Consider the following 17,221-nt stretch of genomic DNA (forward strand, 5'->3'; position numbering starts at 1 on the left):
TCGCGAATTAGGTTCAGCTCTGTTCAACTCAAACTGGCAATTAAATAGGCCCCTAAACACATTTATAACACTACCTTACAGCTCTAAACCCCCAGTCTAACACTGTTAGGAATGTATTCAAGTAGTTTTAAAATGCTTTTAAGGCTTAGTTATGGTGACATGCGGTAATCCATGATAACTATTACAGCTCACCCATTTTTTAGGCTTATTCACACCACACACCAAAACAAAGTGGCATTATGTACCCCTGGTTGCCGGTAGATGCCTGCCGGTGTTAATTTGCACACATAGGCACGGTAAGACACAGTGGCTTTTTCCAGGGGTGCCAAAATGTCCCTTTTTTTTGTAGATGATGGGTTGTGTATGTGTAGGCCTTGCTTGAAAGAGGTTGATGGTGGATTGGTGTTACTAGTAGTATCCAGGGTACAGCAGGTGGTGGCTGACTGATGTTACTAGTGTAGAGCATGAAATGTCAATAGCCTACAACAGGGGATGATGGACTGTAAGTAGCAGGAAGGTGGTGGTTTTTAAATTAAATTTGAAAATGTTTCAATTAAGTTTTTTCAATGTTGAAATAAAAATAAAAATTCAATGATATGGTTCCTTGACTGGTTATGCTGACATACATGGGTTGGGTATGCGTAGACCTGGCTGTAACTACCAGCAGAACATGTCATAGTGGCTTACTGGAGAAAATTGTAGTTGTCTGCGTAAAGAAGCAGGTTGAGACACCTTGAGACCTATGCCTGGCTGGCTGCAGGGAAGTTGCAACAGCAACATTCAGTATGTCACAGTGGTTTGCTGTAGGAAGTGAAGTAGCCTGCATATAGCAGCAGGTTGAGAAAACATTGAAATGTATTTGAATTTGGCCAGCCAGGCGACCCAGGCCTGGCTGGCTGGAGGGATGTTGCCATAGCATCCTTCAGCATGTCACAGTGGTTTATTGGAGGAAGTGTAGTAGCCTGTGTAAAGCAGCAGGTTGAGAAACCATTAAAATAATTAGAATTTGGCCAGCCAGGTAACCCAGGCCTGGCTGGCTGAAGGGAGGGATGAAGGTTGCAATAACATCCTTCAGCATGTCACTGTGGTTTACTGTAGGAAGTATAGTACCCGGCGTACACCTGCAGGTTGAGAAACCATTGAAATTAATTTGAATTTGGCCAGCTGACGAAAGTCTGGCTGGCTGGAGGGATGTTGCAATAGCATCCTTCAGCATGTCACAGTGGTTCACTGGAGGAATTTGTAGTAGCCTGTATACAGCAGCAAGCTGAGAAACCATTAAAATAATTCAAATTTGGCCAGCCAGGTGACCCAGGCCTAGCATGCTGGAGGGAGAAAGGTTGTAATAGTAACCTTCAGCATGTCACAGTGGTTTACTGGAGGAAGTGTAGTAGTCTGTGTATAGCAGCAGGGTAAGAAACCTTTAGACCTATACATTTTGCCAGAGCCAGCCAGGTGGCCTAGGCCTGGCTGGAAGTAGCAGGTTTACAAAAAAATCAATTTGAATTTGGGCAGCAGCCCTGGCTGGCCACAGGGTTTTTTCAAAAGCAACCAAAATCTATTTGACTTTTACCCCAGAAAAATCAATTTGAGACAACAGCAATAAAGCAAAACTGTTGTTTGGCCATGTAATGCCCCCTGGCTATAGCTACTACTCCACTTATCAACCATGGCATGCACTGTTCTGCACACAGAAAGTTCATGGAGAGACCAACCCTCTCCACCCATGATTGTGATGGAATTATGTGCAAAATAACAGTCACTAGGTACATGCCACCTGGGCTGGGCACACCCCATTAGTTGCCTAAAGGCCATGGAGTCAACAAGATGGTATGAGAGAGCCTGCGCCACCAACAGCTTGGCCAGGTACGAATATAGGTTGACTACAACAGGGTGACTGAGTGAATTCTGTGGTTTGAAGGATATGGATTCCCCTATGGATAACTGATGGGATCGGGGAGGAGGAAGGCCTGACACAGATGAGGCAAATCATGAAAATGTGGTGCCTGTGAAAGAAGCCTGGCTGTTAGACAGTTGGGAGGGATCTGGAGGATCATCAGTAGCAGCATCAGCGTCTTCCTCCCGTTGTGGGGCGTCTCAACTGTCCCATGCGGCCTTGTGGTGATGCCCTATATGCCTTCTTAGATACGTAGTTCCTACACTTGGACCCTGGCCATGGCTTACTTTCTATTTGCAGAAATGACATATTGCCATGTTCTCTGCATCAGGTAAGGTAGAAAAGACGTTTCATGCATGAGAATATTGGACAGGGGCTGCAACACCTGACTGTGCCCTCAGGACCCAAACCTCCTTAGAACCCAAACCTGAGCTCATCAGACCAGCAGCCCTATGCCTGTTATATTTCACAGGTTTTCTTCCACTACCATTGCTACGCTCTTCTTCAATGACACTGCCACTACGCTCCTTCTCTGAATATGTCAGCTCTTGCCCAGGGGGTTCCCACGTCCTGTCAAACACCACATCATTATCAACATCAAACTTCTCGTCATCCACACCACTTCTCTCTGCATGGACTTTTTGGGCTCCTTGCTCCCCTTCAGCATAGCCACCTTGATACCTTACAGTATCCCAACCACACCTACTACCACCAGTCCCGCTTGTGCTAGGCTCAACCACTGATTCTACCTCCACCACCTCTCCAACACACACAGCCTGACTGTTCCCACACAACTCTCCTTGTGGCTAGTGCAATTCTTTTGTGTAGCAGCAGGGGGAGGCAAAGCAGACATGGGGAAGCACAGCATTTGAGTGTAGATGCGAAGGAATCCAATGACCAGTGGCTCGTCATCATATTGTCAGAGTATTCCTCCTCTGACAGAAATATTCCAGTAAGGCCAGATAATCCTGTGAAACCACATTACCTCTCTTAGGCAGTGAGAACTTGGGATGACTGACACGGCTGTCACTACTACTACACGACATCTGACTTCTGTTGCTGCTACCTGTTCTAGTACTGCCACAAACATTCTTACTGGCAAAGAACATTGCAGGGGTCGTCTGCCCTCTACCCTGTCCACCATCTCCTTTTCCAGACATCTTTTTTTTGTAACTTTTATTCTTTTTGGGTGAATTTTCACCAACCTACTTGTCAAATCTAAGTTTCAATGCTTTGAACGCTTTTTGCGAGCGATACCAGTACAATGAAAAGTGAAGGTGTTTGCGGAACAATATTAAATGCATCAGAACTGTATTAACATTGCAGGCTAGATATGTGTAACTTCAACAGAGTTTTTGCATGGCAGAGATGACAGCACAATGAGTACTGAAGGTGTTTGCGGAAATCTTTTATATTCACAACTGTGTTGACAGGCACAAAAAATAAAGGGAACACTTAAACAACACAATGTAATTTCAAGTCAGTTACACTTCTGTGAAATCACACTATCCACTCAGGAAGCAACACTGATTGACAATCAATTTCACATGCTGTTGTGCACATGGAACAGACAACAGGTGGAAATTATAGGCAATTAGGAAGACACACCCAATAAAGAAATGGTTCTGCAGGTGGTGACCACGGACCACTTCTCAGTTCCTATGCTTCCTGGCTGATGTTTTGGTCACTTTTGAATGCTGGCTGGGCTTTCACTCTAGTGGTAGCATGAGACGGAGTCTACAACCCACACAAGTGGCTCAGGTAGTGCAGCTCATCCAGGATGGCACATCAATGCGAGCTGTGGCAAGGTTTGCTGTATCTGTCAGCATAGTGTCTAGAGCATGGAGGCGCTACTAGGAGACAGGACAGCACATCAGGAGATGTGGAGGAGGCCATAAGAGGGCAACAACCCAGCAGCAGTATCGCTACCTCCGCCTTTGTGCAAGAAGGAGCAGGAGGAGGACTGCCAGAGCCATGCAAAATGGGTGATATGAGGGCCCGATGTCCACAGGTGGGGGTTGTGCTTACAGCCCAACACCATGCAGGACATTTGGCATTTGCCAAAGAACACCAAGATTGGCAAATTTGCCACTGGCGCCCTGTGCTCTTCACAGATGAAAGCAGGTTCACACTGAGCACATGTGACAGAGGTGACAGAGTCTGTAGACGCCGTGGAGAACATTCTGCAGCCTGCAACATTCCCCAGCATGATCAGTTTAGTGGTGGGTCAGTAATGATGTGAGGTGGCATTTCTTTGAGGGGCAGCACAGCCCTCCATGTGCGTGCCAGAGGTAGCCTGACTGCCAATAGGTACCGAGATGAGATCCTCAGACCCCTAGTGAGACCATATGCTGGTGCGGTTGGCCCTGGATTCCTACTAATGCAAGACAATGCTAGACCTCATGTGGCTGGAGTGTGTCAGCAGTTCCTGCAAGAGGAAGGCATCAATGCTATGGACTGCCCCCCCCCCCCATTCCCCAGACCTGAATCCGATTGAGCAACCCTGGGACATTATGTCCTGCTTTAGTTGCGGTCTGGGAGTACATCCCTCAGGAGAACATCCGCCACCTCATCAGAAGCATGCCCAGGCATTGTAGGGAGGTCATACGGGCACGTAGAGGCAACACACACTACTGAGCACCATTTTGACTTGTTTTTAGGACATTACATCAAAATTTGATCAGCCTGTAGTATGGTTTTCCACTTTGATTTTGAGTGTGACTTCATATCCAGACCTCCATGGGTTGATAAATTAGATTTTCATTGAACATTTTTGTGGGATTTTGTTGTCAGCACATTCAACTATGTATTCATTCAGATATAGGATGTGTTATCTTTGTGTTCCCTTTATATATATATATATATATATATATATATATATATATATACAGTACAGACCAAAAGTTTGAACACACCTTCTCATTCTGAGTTTTCTTTATTTTCTTGACTATGAAAATTGTAGATTCACACTGAAGGCATCAAAACTATGAATTAACTCATGTGGAATGATGTACATAACAAAAAAGTGTGAAAATATGTCATATTCTAGGTTCTAGCCACCTTTTGCTTTGATTACTGCTTTGCACACTCTTGGCATTCTCTTGATGAGCTTCAAGAGGTAGTCACCTGAAATGGTCTTCCAACAGTCTTGAAGGAGTTCCCAGAGATGCTTAGCACTTGTTGGCCCTTTTTGCCTTCACTCTGCGGTCCAGCTCACCCCAAACCATCTCGATTGGGTTCAGGTCCGGTGACTGTGGAGGCCAGGTCATCTGGCGCAGCACCCCATCACTCTCCTTCTTGGTCAGATAGCCCTTACACAGCCTGGAGGTGTTTGGGGTCATTGTCCTGTTGAAAAGTAAATGATGGTCCAACTAAAGGCAAACCGGATGGAATAGCATGCCGCTGCAAGATGCTGTGGTAGCCATGCTGGTTCAGTATGCCTTCAATTTTGAATAAATCCCCAACAGTGTCACCAGCAAAGCACCCCCACACCATCACACCTCCTCCTCCACACCAGCACACCTGTGAAGTGAAAACCATTTCAGGTGACTACCTTTTGAATCTCAACAAGAGAATGCCAAGAGTGTGCAAAGCAGTAATCAAAGCAAAAGGTGGCTACTTTGAAGAACCTAGAATATGACATATTTTCAAATGTTTCACACTTTTTTGTTATGCATATAATTCCACATGTGTTAATTCATAGTTTTAATTAACACTCTGAATAGGTGGCCTTGACGTGGTGAGTGGGCTTGTACCTTTTGATCAAAAATGTATACTAACAACATGTTAGTTTTTGATATTATGCTGAGAAGCAATCAGATCATTATACAAGATTGTAGATGTGCACCATGTCTGTTTTCTACCCAAATTCACACTGTGATTTCTATCCCCACCTTTTTTTTGTTTGAACATGTGCTGCACTCTTCCCCACCCCCTCAGCCCAACCCTATATAGGTAGTAGTTAGCTACACAAGGGCCATTTCTTTCCTAGCAGCCTCCCAGTCTGACTGGGAGAGCATGGTAAGTGAGCTATTACACCTTGTTCACACTGGTGTGGTGCTGGGCGGCGTCCATTGCTGCCGTGGCGCTGTGTCTGCGGGCGGGTGCGGCCCTTAGACGGGTTTGAGTGGCATTGGGGCCGCTCTGCCAGTGGGTCATTCCCCCCCCCCCCCCCCGTGGGCACTGGTGTCGCGGCGGTGGTGGTCGCCGCCCAGTGCTGCGCCATTTTATGCTAGGGACGTTAGGGACCCACTCTGAATAGGTGGCCTTGACGTGGCGAGTGGGCTTGTACTTTTTGATATTATGCTGAGAAGCAATCAGATCATTATACAAGATTGTAGATGTGCACCATGTCTATTTTCTACCCGAATTCATAGTTTTAATGCCTTCAATGTGAATCTACAATTTTCATAGTCATGAAAATAAAGAAAACTCTGAATGAGAAGGTGTGTCCAAACTTTTGGTCTGGACTGTATATATACAGTATATCTATATCTATATATATATATATATATATATATATATATATAGATCTATATATATATATATATATATATATATCTATATACATATATATATATATATATATATATATATATATATTTATATACTTCCCTTTTGGGGAGTAGTCTGGCTTAGCATAAATCCCGATCAGCTTTTTATATTCCTTAACAGGAGCCAAGCTGATACCACGGAACACTACCTGAAAAGGTGGTGTAATGAGCGGCTTTGCATATTCCTATATATATATATATATATATATATATATATATATATATATAGTTTAAAAAAAATTTAAACAAAGATATTTGGTATTGTTCCAGGTGGAAATGCCCGAACTATTAAAATACAATGTTAATGATTCCCTAATGGTGCACTGTAAACCAAATTTGCTGATTTTTAGTCTGATCACATCCTAGAAAAAAAAAGGAATAAAAAAAAAAATCAAATAGGCACATATATGCAAACTTACTGATAAAAAATAAAGATTGCGGCACCAAAAAATAAGCCCCTATACAGCTGCGCATATGGAAAAATAAAGATAAGAAAGTTATAGGGGGCCAAAATAGGACAATTTTAAACATTCTGATTTAGTAGAACAAAAGTTTCAGGTCAGAGAGTGCTTTAGTAGAAACATTACTGTATATTGAATAAGGGTGCATTCCCACGGGGCGTATACGCAGCGTATTTGAGCGTATTTATGGCAGCAGCGGGAAATACGCTGCGTATTCCTCGCTCTCTATACACACAGGGCTTTCCGGCGGCATCCCTATGTGTGCAGTGAGTTTTGGAGGCGGAGCCACGCATCACAGACATGCCGGCACCCGGCTCCGCCTCCAAAACTCATTACATGCATAGGGCTGCCGCTGGAAAGCCCTGTGTGTATAGAGAAAGAGGAATACGCAGAGTATTTCCCGCTGCTGCCATAAATTTTGTGCAGCGTCAAATACGATGCTTATACGCCCTGTGGGAACGCACCCTTAAGCTGAACTTACCAGACTCATTGCCAAATGTGTGGTCAGAATCCGGCCCAGAAAGTGGCGGATGATTTGGACCGCTGAATCTCTCCCATTCGGCATCGTCCTTTACATCCTGAATCCAGTAGCAGAACCCATCTTCAAAGTTGCAGTCTATCCTTTCTTCATCTTAAAATATAATAACAGATATGTAAAAGATATAAGAAAAGCTTATGTCCAATAAATTATGTAAATTCCTGAATTCAACAGATGTAATTGTTAAAGGTAAAATGTTGCAATGTGGCAATTACCACCTGCAGGATATACTTCAATATTCATTGTACTTGTTCAGCCAGACTCATTACATAAATATCATATAAAATATGTATAACGTACAGTGTAGAGGGTAATTTATTGATATATAGAACACTGAATCACATGAATATATTTATAATATTCAGCATACTCTAAATATCCAATAACGAACCTGCTACAATTATAGGGAAACAAAGACAGGGGTCACACAATGACATTTTTTACATTGATCTTATTTTGCTATGCAAAAATACAATCCATCAACTATATGGACTATTTATTTATTTATTTTTATATAACACTGTTAAAAGATTACCATATTCATTTATTTGCTTTCTGTACATTGGAATTCTTTAAGCTTAGTCATCAGTAGTATCAGGGTATTAAAGGGGTGTCCTACATCCAAAGCTATTTTTATTTGCCTATAAAATTAACATATATTGTTTTTTTGTGCTGAAAAAGCACCCCTCGGCTTATACTCGAGTAAACTCTTTGCCTGTCAATCCCTTCTCAGTGGTCTTCAACCTACGGACCTCCAAATGTTGCAAAACTACAACTCCCAGCATGTACGGACAGCCATCGGCTGTCCGGGCATGCTGGGAGTTGTAGTTTTGAAACATCTGGAGGTTCGCAGGTTGAAGACCACTGCGGCCTTCGTCATCATCCAGACCCCCCTTTAGTTTTCTACTCATCTCCCCTCGGTGGGAAGGAAGGGTGAGCTGGTCCCGGCCATCTATGCTGCAGGGACCGTCCGGTGGGGAAGGTTAGTCGTTCCGGGCTGTCCATTTTCAACGGGAGGCCCTCTTCTCCGCTCCGGGCTGGCCCCGGACTAGTGATGTTGCCTTGACGATGACGCACAGGGACGTTCATGCGCACGTACGTCTGCTGCGCATGGACATCCCTGTGTGTCGTCGTCAAGGCAATGTCACTAGGCTGTTTGCAACATCTGGAGGTCCGCAGGTTGAAGACTACTGATTATTGAAGGGATTGACAGGCGGTGATGATGAAGGTGGGGGAATGATGACGGGGGTGTTGATGACCGGGGGTCTGGATGATGACAGGGGGGGATGATGACAGGGTCATGGTGACGGGGTGAAAATGACAAGGTGATAATGACAGGGTGATGATGAGGGGGTGTTAATGACGGGGGTCTGGATGATGACGGGGGGATGATGACATGGGGGGGGGACGATGTATTTTCCACCCTAGGCTTATAGTCGAGGCAATAACTTTTCCTGGGTTTTTGGGGTGAAATTAGGGGCCTCAGCTTATATTCGGGTCGGCTTATTCTTGAGTATATACAGTATACTTATTTTCCTACCTTTCTGTGTTTTTCTAAGCTTTCCTTCTGCTTTTGATGCAACCTATCTGCTCTGTTGTTTTCATTGCCTCGTTGCCCAGGGTAAAAACCCTATTGTGCTTCCCTTATATTTGATCTTTTATTAAAATCAAATGTCATAGCCTCAATAGCATCTTGAGAACACTTTTGTTACGGCAAAACATGTCAAGGGAGGCATGCTAGTTACATTTTAACTTTACGTGTCAGAATGCCAATAGGGTGTACTACAGCGCCATTCATATTCATTCAACAGGGCTGCTCCTGTAGTTACGACTAGATACTTACACTCTGCCACTCCACTGGTTCAATCCTTTGTTCGTTTTTGGGTTTTTACATTTGATTATAATAAAAGTTAATTTTTAAGGGAAGCACAATAGGGGTCTTTACTCCGGGCTATAGCCCTGGGGTTAAGATTTGATTGCATAAGGGCATTTTTTGTTCTGCATCCTGTAACAGATGTAATGTCCGTTTATTTGTTTTTGCATTTTTCCGTTTCCCAGTCTTGTGTTCTGGACCTAATCTGTTAGTTATCTGTGTTCATTGTGAACAGTGTTCTATATTTATTTCCTGTTTGGTTGATCAGATTTTTGTCCTTTGTACTTGTATCTGTTTGTGAACAGTTTCCTATGTTCCTCATCAATTTGCCTGTTTATATTCTGTCCTGTTAATATTTGTATCCTTTCTAGTTTATCTGGTTGTCTAGTAGTTTTCCGTTTCTGTTTCTGGCCTGTGACCGACTATGTTTATTATTTGTTTTATGCCATTTCACTTTAGCGCAGGTAGGGACCGGCTAAAAGTAGGCAGGGAGAGTGTCACTAGGGACAGTTTAGGGCTCACTCTTCCTGTCCCCGCAGTCGGTCTTGACAGAATAACCAGCCTACCCACTTGCTCTGGTGCCCCTTTCTGTATACCTGAATTCTGTTTTAAGTGGACCAGATGCAAGGACCTCTTTGGCCTGTCTGCTGCAGTGATGGCATTCCTCCATTCGTGAGCCAAGCATCTGCGTCGCACAGATATATATATATATATATATATATATATATATATATATATAATTTTTTTTTTGTATATTTTTTGCTTGTTTTGTGTTTTTTTAGAGAGTCTGTGGCCCCTCTTTAACTCCTTAAGGACGCATGATGTAAATGTACGTCCTGGTGCGGTGGTACTTAACGCACCAGGACGTACATTTACGTCCTGTGCATAACCGCGGGCATCGGAGCGATGCCCGTGTCATGCGCGGCTGATCCCGGCTGCTGATCGGAGCCAGGGACCTGCCGGCAATGGCCGACGCCCGTGATCTCGCAGGAGTCCGCCATTAACCCCTCAGATGCCGGGATCAATACAGATCCCGGCATCTGCGGCAGTACGAGATTTCAATGAATGATCGGATCGCCCGCAGCGCTGCTGCGGGGATCCGATCATTCAGAACGCTGCATGGAGGTCCCCTCACCTGCCTCTGTCCGGCTCCCTGCGTCTTCTGCTCTGGTCTGAGATCGAGCAGACCAGAGCAGAAGATGATCGATAACACTGATCTGTTCTATGTCCTATACATAGAACAGATCAGTATTAGCAATCATGGTATTGCTATGAATAGTCCCCTATGGGGACTATTCAAGTGTAAAAAAAATGTAAAAAAACGTAAAAGTAAAAGTAAAAAAAAAAGTGAAAAATCCCCTCCCCCAAACGTCCGTTTTTTCCTATTTTACCCCCAAAAAGCGTAATTTTTTTTTTATAGACATATTTGGTATCACCGCGTGCGTAAATGTCTAAACTATTAAAATAAAATGTTAATGATCCCGTACGGTGAACGGCGTGAACGTAAAGAAAAAAAAAAGTCCAAAATTGCTACTTTTTTTATACATTTTATTAAAAAAAATTATAAAAAATGTATTAAAAGTTTTTTATATGCAAATGTGGTATCAAAAAAAAGTACAGATCATGGCACAAAAAATTAGCCCCCATACTACCGCTTATATGGAAAAATAAAGAAGTTATAGGTCATCAAAATAAAGGGATTATAAACGTACTAATTTGGTTAAAAAGTTTGTGATTGTTTTTAAGCACAACAATAATATAAAAGTATGTAATAATGGGTATCATTTTAATCGTATTGACCCTCAGAATAAAGAACACACGTCATTTTTACCGTAAATTGTTCTGCTATGTCACTGGTTACACTGTTATGCTGGGTTCACACTACGATTTGTATTTACGGTTCCCGTATACGGCTGGGAGGAGGGGTGGGCGGGGCTTAATCGTGGCACCCGCACTCAGCCGTATTCGGGAACTGTAGTTAATGTATGACTATGAGCCGACAGGAGTGAACCGCAGCCTCCGGTCGGCTGCTTTTTCGGCCGTATGCGGTTTCCCGACCGCAGGCAAAAACTTGGATCTGTACTGGGACCAATTTTGTTTAATATCTTTATTAGTGATATCACAGAAGGTCTCAATGGTAAGGTATGTCTTTTTACTGATGACACAAAGATATGTAACAGGGTTGATGTTCCTGAAGGGATATGCCAAATGGAAAAGGATTAGGCACACTAGAAGAACTTTGGCAACTGAAATGTAATGTGGATAAGTACAAGACAATGCACCTGTGGCGTAAAAACCCTAGGGCAGAATATAAAATATTTACCACAGTCCTGACCTCAGTATCTGAGGAAAGGGATTTAGGAGTAATTATTTCAGAAGACTTAAAGGTAGGAAGACAATGTAATAGAGCGGCAGGAAACGCTGGCAGAATGTTTGGATGTATAGGGAGAGTTATAAGCGGTAGAAAGAGAGAGAAAGTGCTCATGCTACTGTACAGAACACTGGTGAGACCTCACTTGGAGTATTGTGCAAAGTACTGGAGGCCGTATCTCCAAAAGGATATAGATACTCTAGAGAGAGTTCAGAGAAGAGCTACTAAACTAGTAAATGGATTGCAAACTAAAACTTACCAGGAAAGATTAAAGGACCTTAAAGGGTACCTCTCATCAAATAAACTTTTGATATATTTTAGATTAATGAATGTTGAATAACTTTCCAATAGAATGTTAATGAAAAATATGTTTCTTTCTATTGTATTTTTCCCGATCAGTTCTGTCAGCAAGCATTTCTGACTCATGCTGGAGTCCTAAACACTCAGAGCTGCCAGCCTGCTTTGTTCACAGCAAAACAGGCTGTGAACAAAGCAGGCTGGCAGCTCTGAATGTTCTCCTTTGTGAACAAAGCAGACTGGCAGCTCATAGTGTTTAGGACTCCAGCATGAGTCTGAAATGCTTGCTGCCAGGACTGGTAGGGAGACCCCTAGTGGTCATTTCTTCAAAGTGGAAAATGAAATAGAAAGAAGCATATTTTTTAATAACATGCAATTGTAAAGTTATTCTGCATACATTAATCTATAATACATCAAAAGTTTTTTTGATGAGAGGTACTCTTTAACATGTATAGCTTGGAAGAAAGAAGAGACAGAGGGGATATCATAGAGACTTTTAAATACATAAAGGAAATCAAGACGGTAAAGGAGGAGACAATATTTAAAAGAAGAAAAACTACCACAAGAGGACAGTTTTAAATTAGAGGGGAAAAGGTTTAAAAGTAATCAGGAAGTATTACTTTACCGAGAGAGTAGTGGATGCATGGAATAGCCTTCCTGCAGAAGTGGTCACTGCAAATTCAGTGAAGGAGTTTAAACATGCATGGGATAAGCATAAGGCTATCTTTCATATAAGATAGGGCCAGGGACTATTGAAAGGATTCAGAATATTGGGCGGACTAGATGGGCCAAATGGTTCTTATCTGCCGACACATTCTGTTTCTATATTATGTCCTGGCTCCTTTCCCTTTCTATAATGTGGGGCCATGGCTGGTCGGGCCCGTGTGGCACTGATCGCGGTGCCGCACACTATTAACCCTTTAGATGTGGCGTTCAAAGCTGATCACTGCGTCTAAAGTGAAACTAAACTACCCCCGGTTAGCTCAGGGGGCTGTTTGGGACCGCTGTGGTGAAATTGCGACATCCTGAACAGCTGTAGGACACGAGGAGGATCCCCTTACCTGCCCCCTGGTGTCCAATCGCCGAATGACTGCTCAGTGCCTATGGGGGCTATAACATTGCAAAAGAAAAAAGTGGAAAAAAAAGTTAATAAAGATCATTTAACCCCTTCCCTAATAACAATTTGAATCACCCCCTTTTTCCCATTTAAAAAAAAACCTGTGTAAATAAAAATAAACATATGTGATATCACCGCATGTGGAAATGTCCAAATTATAAAAATATATCTTTAATTAAACCGCGCGGTCAATGACAAACGTGCATAAAAATTCCAAAGTACAAAATAGCGTATTTTTGGTCACTTTCTATATAATGGAAAAATGAATGAAAAGCGATCAAAAAGTCAGATCAATACAAAAATACTGCTAAAAACTTCAGATCACAGCGCAAAATATGAGCCCTTATACTGCCCCGCATGCGAAAAAAAAAAAAATTTTAGGGGTTAGAAGATGATAATTTTAAACGTATAAATTTTCTGCATGTAGTTATGATTTTTTCCAGAAATATGACAAAATCAAACCTATATAAGTAGGGTATAATTTTAATTGTATGGACTTACAGAATAAATATAAGGTGTCATTTTTACCGCAAAATTTACTGCGTAGAAACTGAAAGCCCCCAAAAGTTACAAAATTGTGTTTTCTCTTCAATTTTGTCGCACACTGATCTTTTTTTTCCGTTTCATAGTAGATTTTTGGGTAAAATGACCAGGATTTTTAGGTGCAAAATTTAAAGAGTTATGACTTTTAAAGGTATGGAGGAAAAAATGAAAGTGCAAAAACAGAAAAACCCCTGGTCCTTAAAGGGGTTAAGGGCTTAATGGGAAACCTCATTGTTGGAAACCTCAATTAAACAAGAGTAGATTAATATCTAAAACTTCAAAGAGTAACTTTATATCATATTTATGCCAAAAGCTAGGACCCTCACCTACCAGCTGTTCTACAGGACTATGGTGGCCAGATGTACACAGTGAACCGGGCAGAAAGCAGTTGACTCTGTTCGCTATGTGGCAGCTTTGACAGTTTACTGAAACTAACATCCCATGACAGTGAACAGGAGCTGAGCTTTAATAACCCCATTCATACTGCAGATCAAGAATAGGTGATCAGAGGGTGTGCCAGGTGTCGGCCTCCTAACTCTAAAATATTAAAGCCCTATGCCAAGAATAGGCCCCATATATGTGGAATAAAAAAAACCTTTAATAAATGTAGCCAACTTTGATTTTCAGTATGAATAGGGGTCCAGAATACTGCCATAAATACCAAAAGGACACCCTTTAAAGGGAATCTGACAGCTCTATCTCTCTAATGGGACCACCAATCGAGTGAGTGAAACAATATTCATAGGCACTATAACCCTGTGTATGGGTTTTAGTGGGGGGGGGGGGGGGGCAAGCTGTCAGATTCCCATGAAAGGGGTTGTCCAGTGAAAGAAACAACCTTTGTATGGTTTCAAAAAGTATAATAAAGCAGCTTACTAATGTTATTAGCCATAATGTTATTAGCCAAAGTACATTTTTTACATGAGCTTAACTGTCTAACTTGTAGCTGTGACCTCATGTCACTCTCTCTGAATAAAGTCTGCTCCATTCCTATTCTCCCCTACCCTTCTGTCTGCTCGGGATAAGACCAGTGATGTAAAGAAAGGGTGCTGGTATTATCGCTCATTAGCTTTATGATTATATATTACAGCTAGAGCCTGTTCTGATATCAGAAATTTTTGGCCCCTTACACAGCTCAAGGCCTGCCCCCCTTCCCATATAGTTTATGTAGGCCCCTCTGTTAAAGGGAAATTTTGGGGGGCATTTTCTCCCATTACCCTTTGTAAAAATGGTAAATTTGGGAAAAAAACTGCACTTTAGTGAATTTTTTCATTTACACAACTGACTTTAACGAAAAGTCGTCAAACACCTGTGGGGTGTTAAGGCTCACTGGACCCCTTGTTACATGCCTTGAGGGGTGTAGTTTCCAAAATGATATGCCATGTGGGGGTTTTCTGCTGTTCGAGTACCATAGGGGCTTCCTAAATGCGACATGCCCCCCAAAAACCATTTCATCAACATTCAGTCTCCAAAACCCCATTGTTGCCCTTCCCCTTCTGAGCCCTCTATTGCGCCCACCGAACACTTGACATACACATATGCGGTATTTTCTTTACTCGGGAGAAATTGGGTTACAAATTTTTGGCTTTTTCTCCTATTACCCCTTATAAAAATTCAAAAACTGGGTCTACAAGAACATGCGAGTGGAAAAAATGAAGATTTTGAATTTTCTCCTTCACTTTGCTGCTATTGCTGTGAAACACCTAAAGGGTTAGCACAAACTGAATGTCATTTTGGATACTTTGAGGGGTGCAGTTTTCATAAAAGTTTTGAATTTTTCACAAAGAAATGATGCAAGTATCGACAAATATTTACCACTATCATGCAGTAGAATATGTAATGAAAAAATAGTCTTGGAAGCAGAATGAAAAGTAAAAGCATCCTAGAGTTATTAATGCTTAAAGTGACAGTAGTCAGATGTGCAAAAAATGACCAGGTCCTTAAGGTGAAAATGCCCTGGGTCCTAAACCCCTTAAGGACTCAGGGTTTTTCCGTTTTTGCACTTTCGTTTTTTCCTCCTTACCTTTTAAAAATCATAACCCTTTCAATTTTCCACCTAAAAATCCATATTATGGCTTATTTTTTGCGGCACCAATTCTACTTTGCAGTGACATTAGTCATTTTACCCAAAAATGCACGGCGAAACGGGAAAAAAAATCATTGTGCGACAAAATCGAAAAAAAAACGCCATTTTGTAACTTTTGGGGGCTTTCGTTTCTACGCAGTGCATATTTCTGTAAAAATTACACCTTATAATTATTCTGTAGGTCCATACGGTTAAAATGATACCCTACTTATATGGGTTTGATTTTGTTGCACTTCTGGAAAAAATCATAACTACATGCAGGAAAATTTATACGTTTAAAAATGTCATCTTCTGACCCCTATAACTTTTTTATTTTTCCACGTACAGGGCGGTATGAGGACTCATTTTTTGCGCCGTGATCTGAAGTTTTTATCGGTATGATTTTTGTTTTGATCGAACTTTTTAATCACTTTTTATTCATTTTTTAATGGTATAAAAAGTGACCAAAATACGCTTTTTTGGACTTTGGAATTTTTTTGCGCGTACGCCATTGACCGTACGGCTTAATTAATGATATTTTTTTATAGTTCAGACATTTACGCACGCGGCGATACCACATATGTTTATTTTTTATTTTTTTTACACTGTTTTATTTTTTTTATGGGAAAAGGGGGGTGATTCAAACTTTTAATAGGGAAGGGGTTAAATGACCTTTATTAACACTTTTTAAAAAAATTTTTTTGCAGTGTTATAGGTCCCATAGGGACCTATAACACTGCACACACTGATCTCCTATGCTGATCACTGGCGTGCATTAACACGCCTGTGATCAGCATTATCGGCGCTTGACTGCTCCTGCCTGGATCTCAGGCACGGAGCAGTCATTCGTCGATCGGACACCGGGGAGGCAGGTAAGAGCCCTCCCGGTGTCCGATCAGCTGTTCGGGACGCCGCGATTTCACCGCGGCGGTCCCGAACAGCCCGACTGAGCAGCCGGGTCACTTTCACTTTCACTTTAGAAGCGGCGGTCAGCTTTGACCGCCGCTTCTAAAGGGTTAATACCGCACATCGCCGCGATCGGCGATGTGTGGTATTAGCCGCGGGTCCCGGCCGTTGATTAGCGCCGGGACCCACGCGATATGATGCGGGATCGCGGCGCGATCCCGCTTCATATCGCGGGAGCTGGCGCAGGACGTAAATATACGTCCTGCGTCGTTAAGGGGTTAACCCCTTAAGGACCACAGGTTTTTTCGTTTTTGCACTTTCGTTTTTTCCTCCTCACCTTTTAAAAATCATAACCCTTTCAATTTTGCACATAAAATTCCATGTGATGGCTTATTTTTTGCGCAACCAATTCTACTTTGCAATGACATCAGTCATTTTACTCAAAAATCTACGGCGAAACGGAAAAAAAATCATTGTGCTACGAAATTGAAGGAAAAACGCCATTTTGTAGGGCCTTTTGGGGGCTTCCGTTTCTACGCAGTACATTTTTTAGCAAAAATGACACCTTATCTTTATTCTGTAGGTCCATACGGTTAAAAT

The 17,221-nt window shown here is 42.2% G+C and overlaps 1 protein-coding gene across 1 annotated transcript in view; it reads right to left on the minus strand.

Moving 5' to 3' along the window:
* The window catches only part of TMPRSS15 (transmembrane serine protease 15), a 311,771-nt gene that overhangs the window by 265,591 nt on the left and 28,959 nt on the right, over positions 1–17,221 (minus strand). Inside the window, exon 4 of the mRNA XM_056560197.1 lies at positions 7,393–7,542. Within this exon, the coding sequence (XP_056416172.1) occupies positions 7,393–7,542 (150 nt within the window). The remainder of the gene's footprint in view (positions 1–7,392; positions 7,543–17,221) is intronic.

Source organism: Hyla sarda, chromosome 2 (assembly GCF_029499605.1).
Source record: "Hyla sarda isolate aHylSar1 chromosome 2, aHylSar1.hap1, whole genome shotgun sequence".
NCBI classification, from domain to species: domain Eukaryota; kingdom Metazoa; phylum Chordata; class Amphibia; order Anura; family Hylidae; genus Hyla; species Hyla sarda.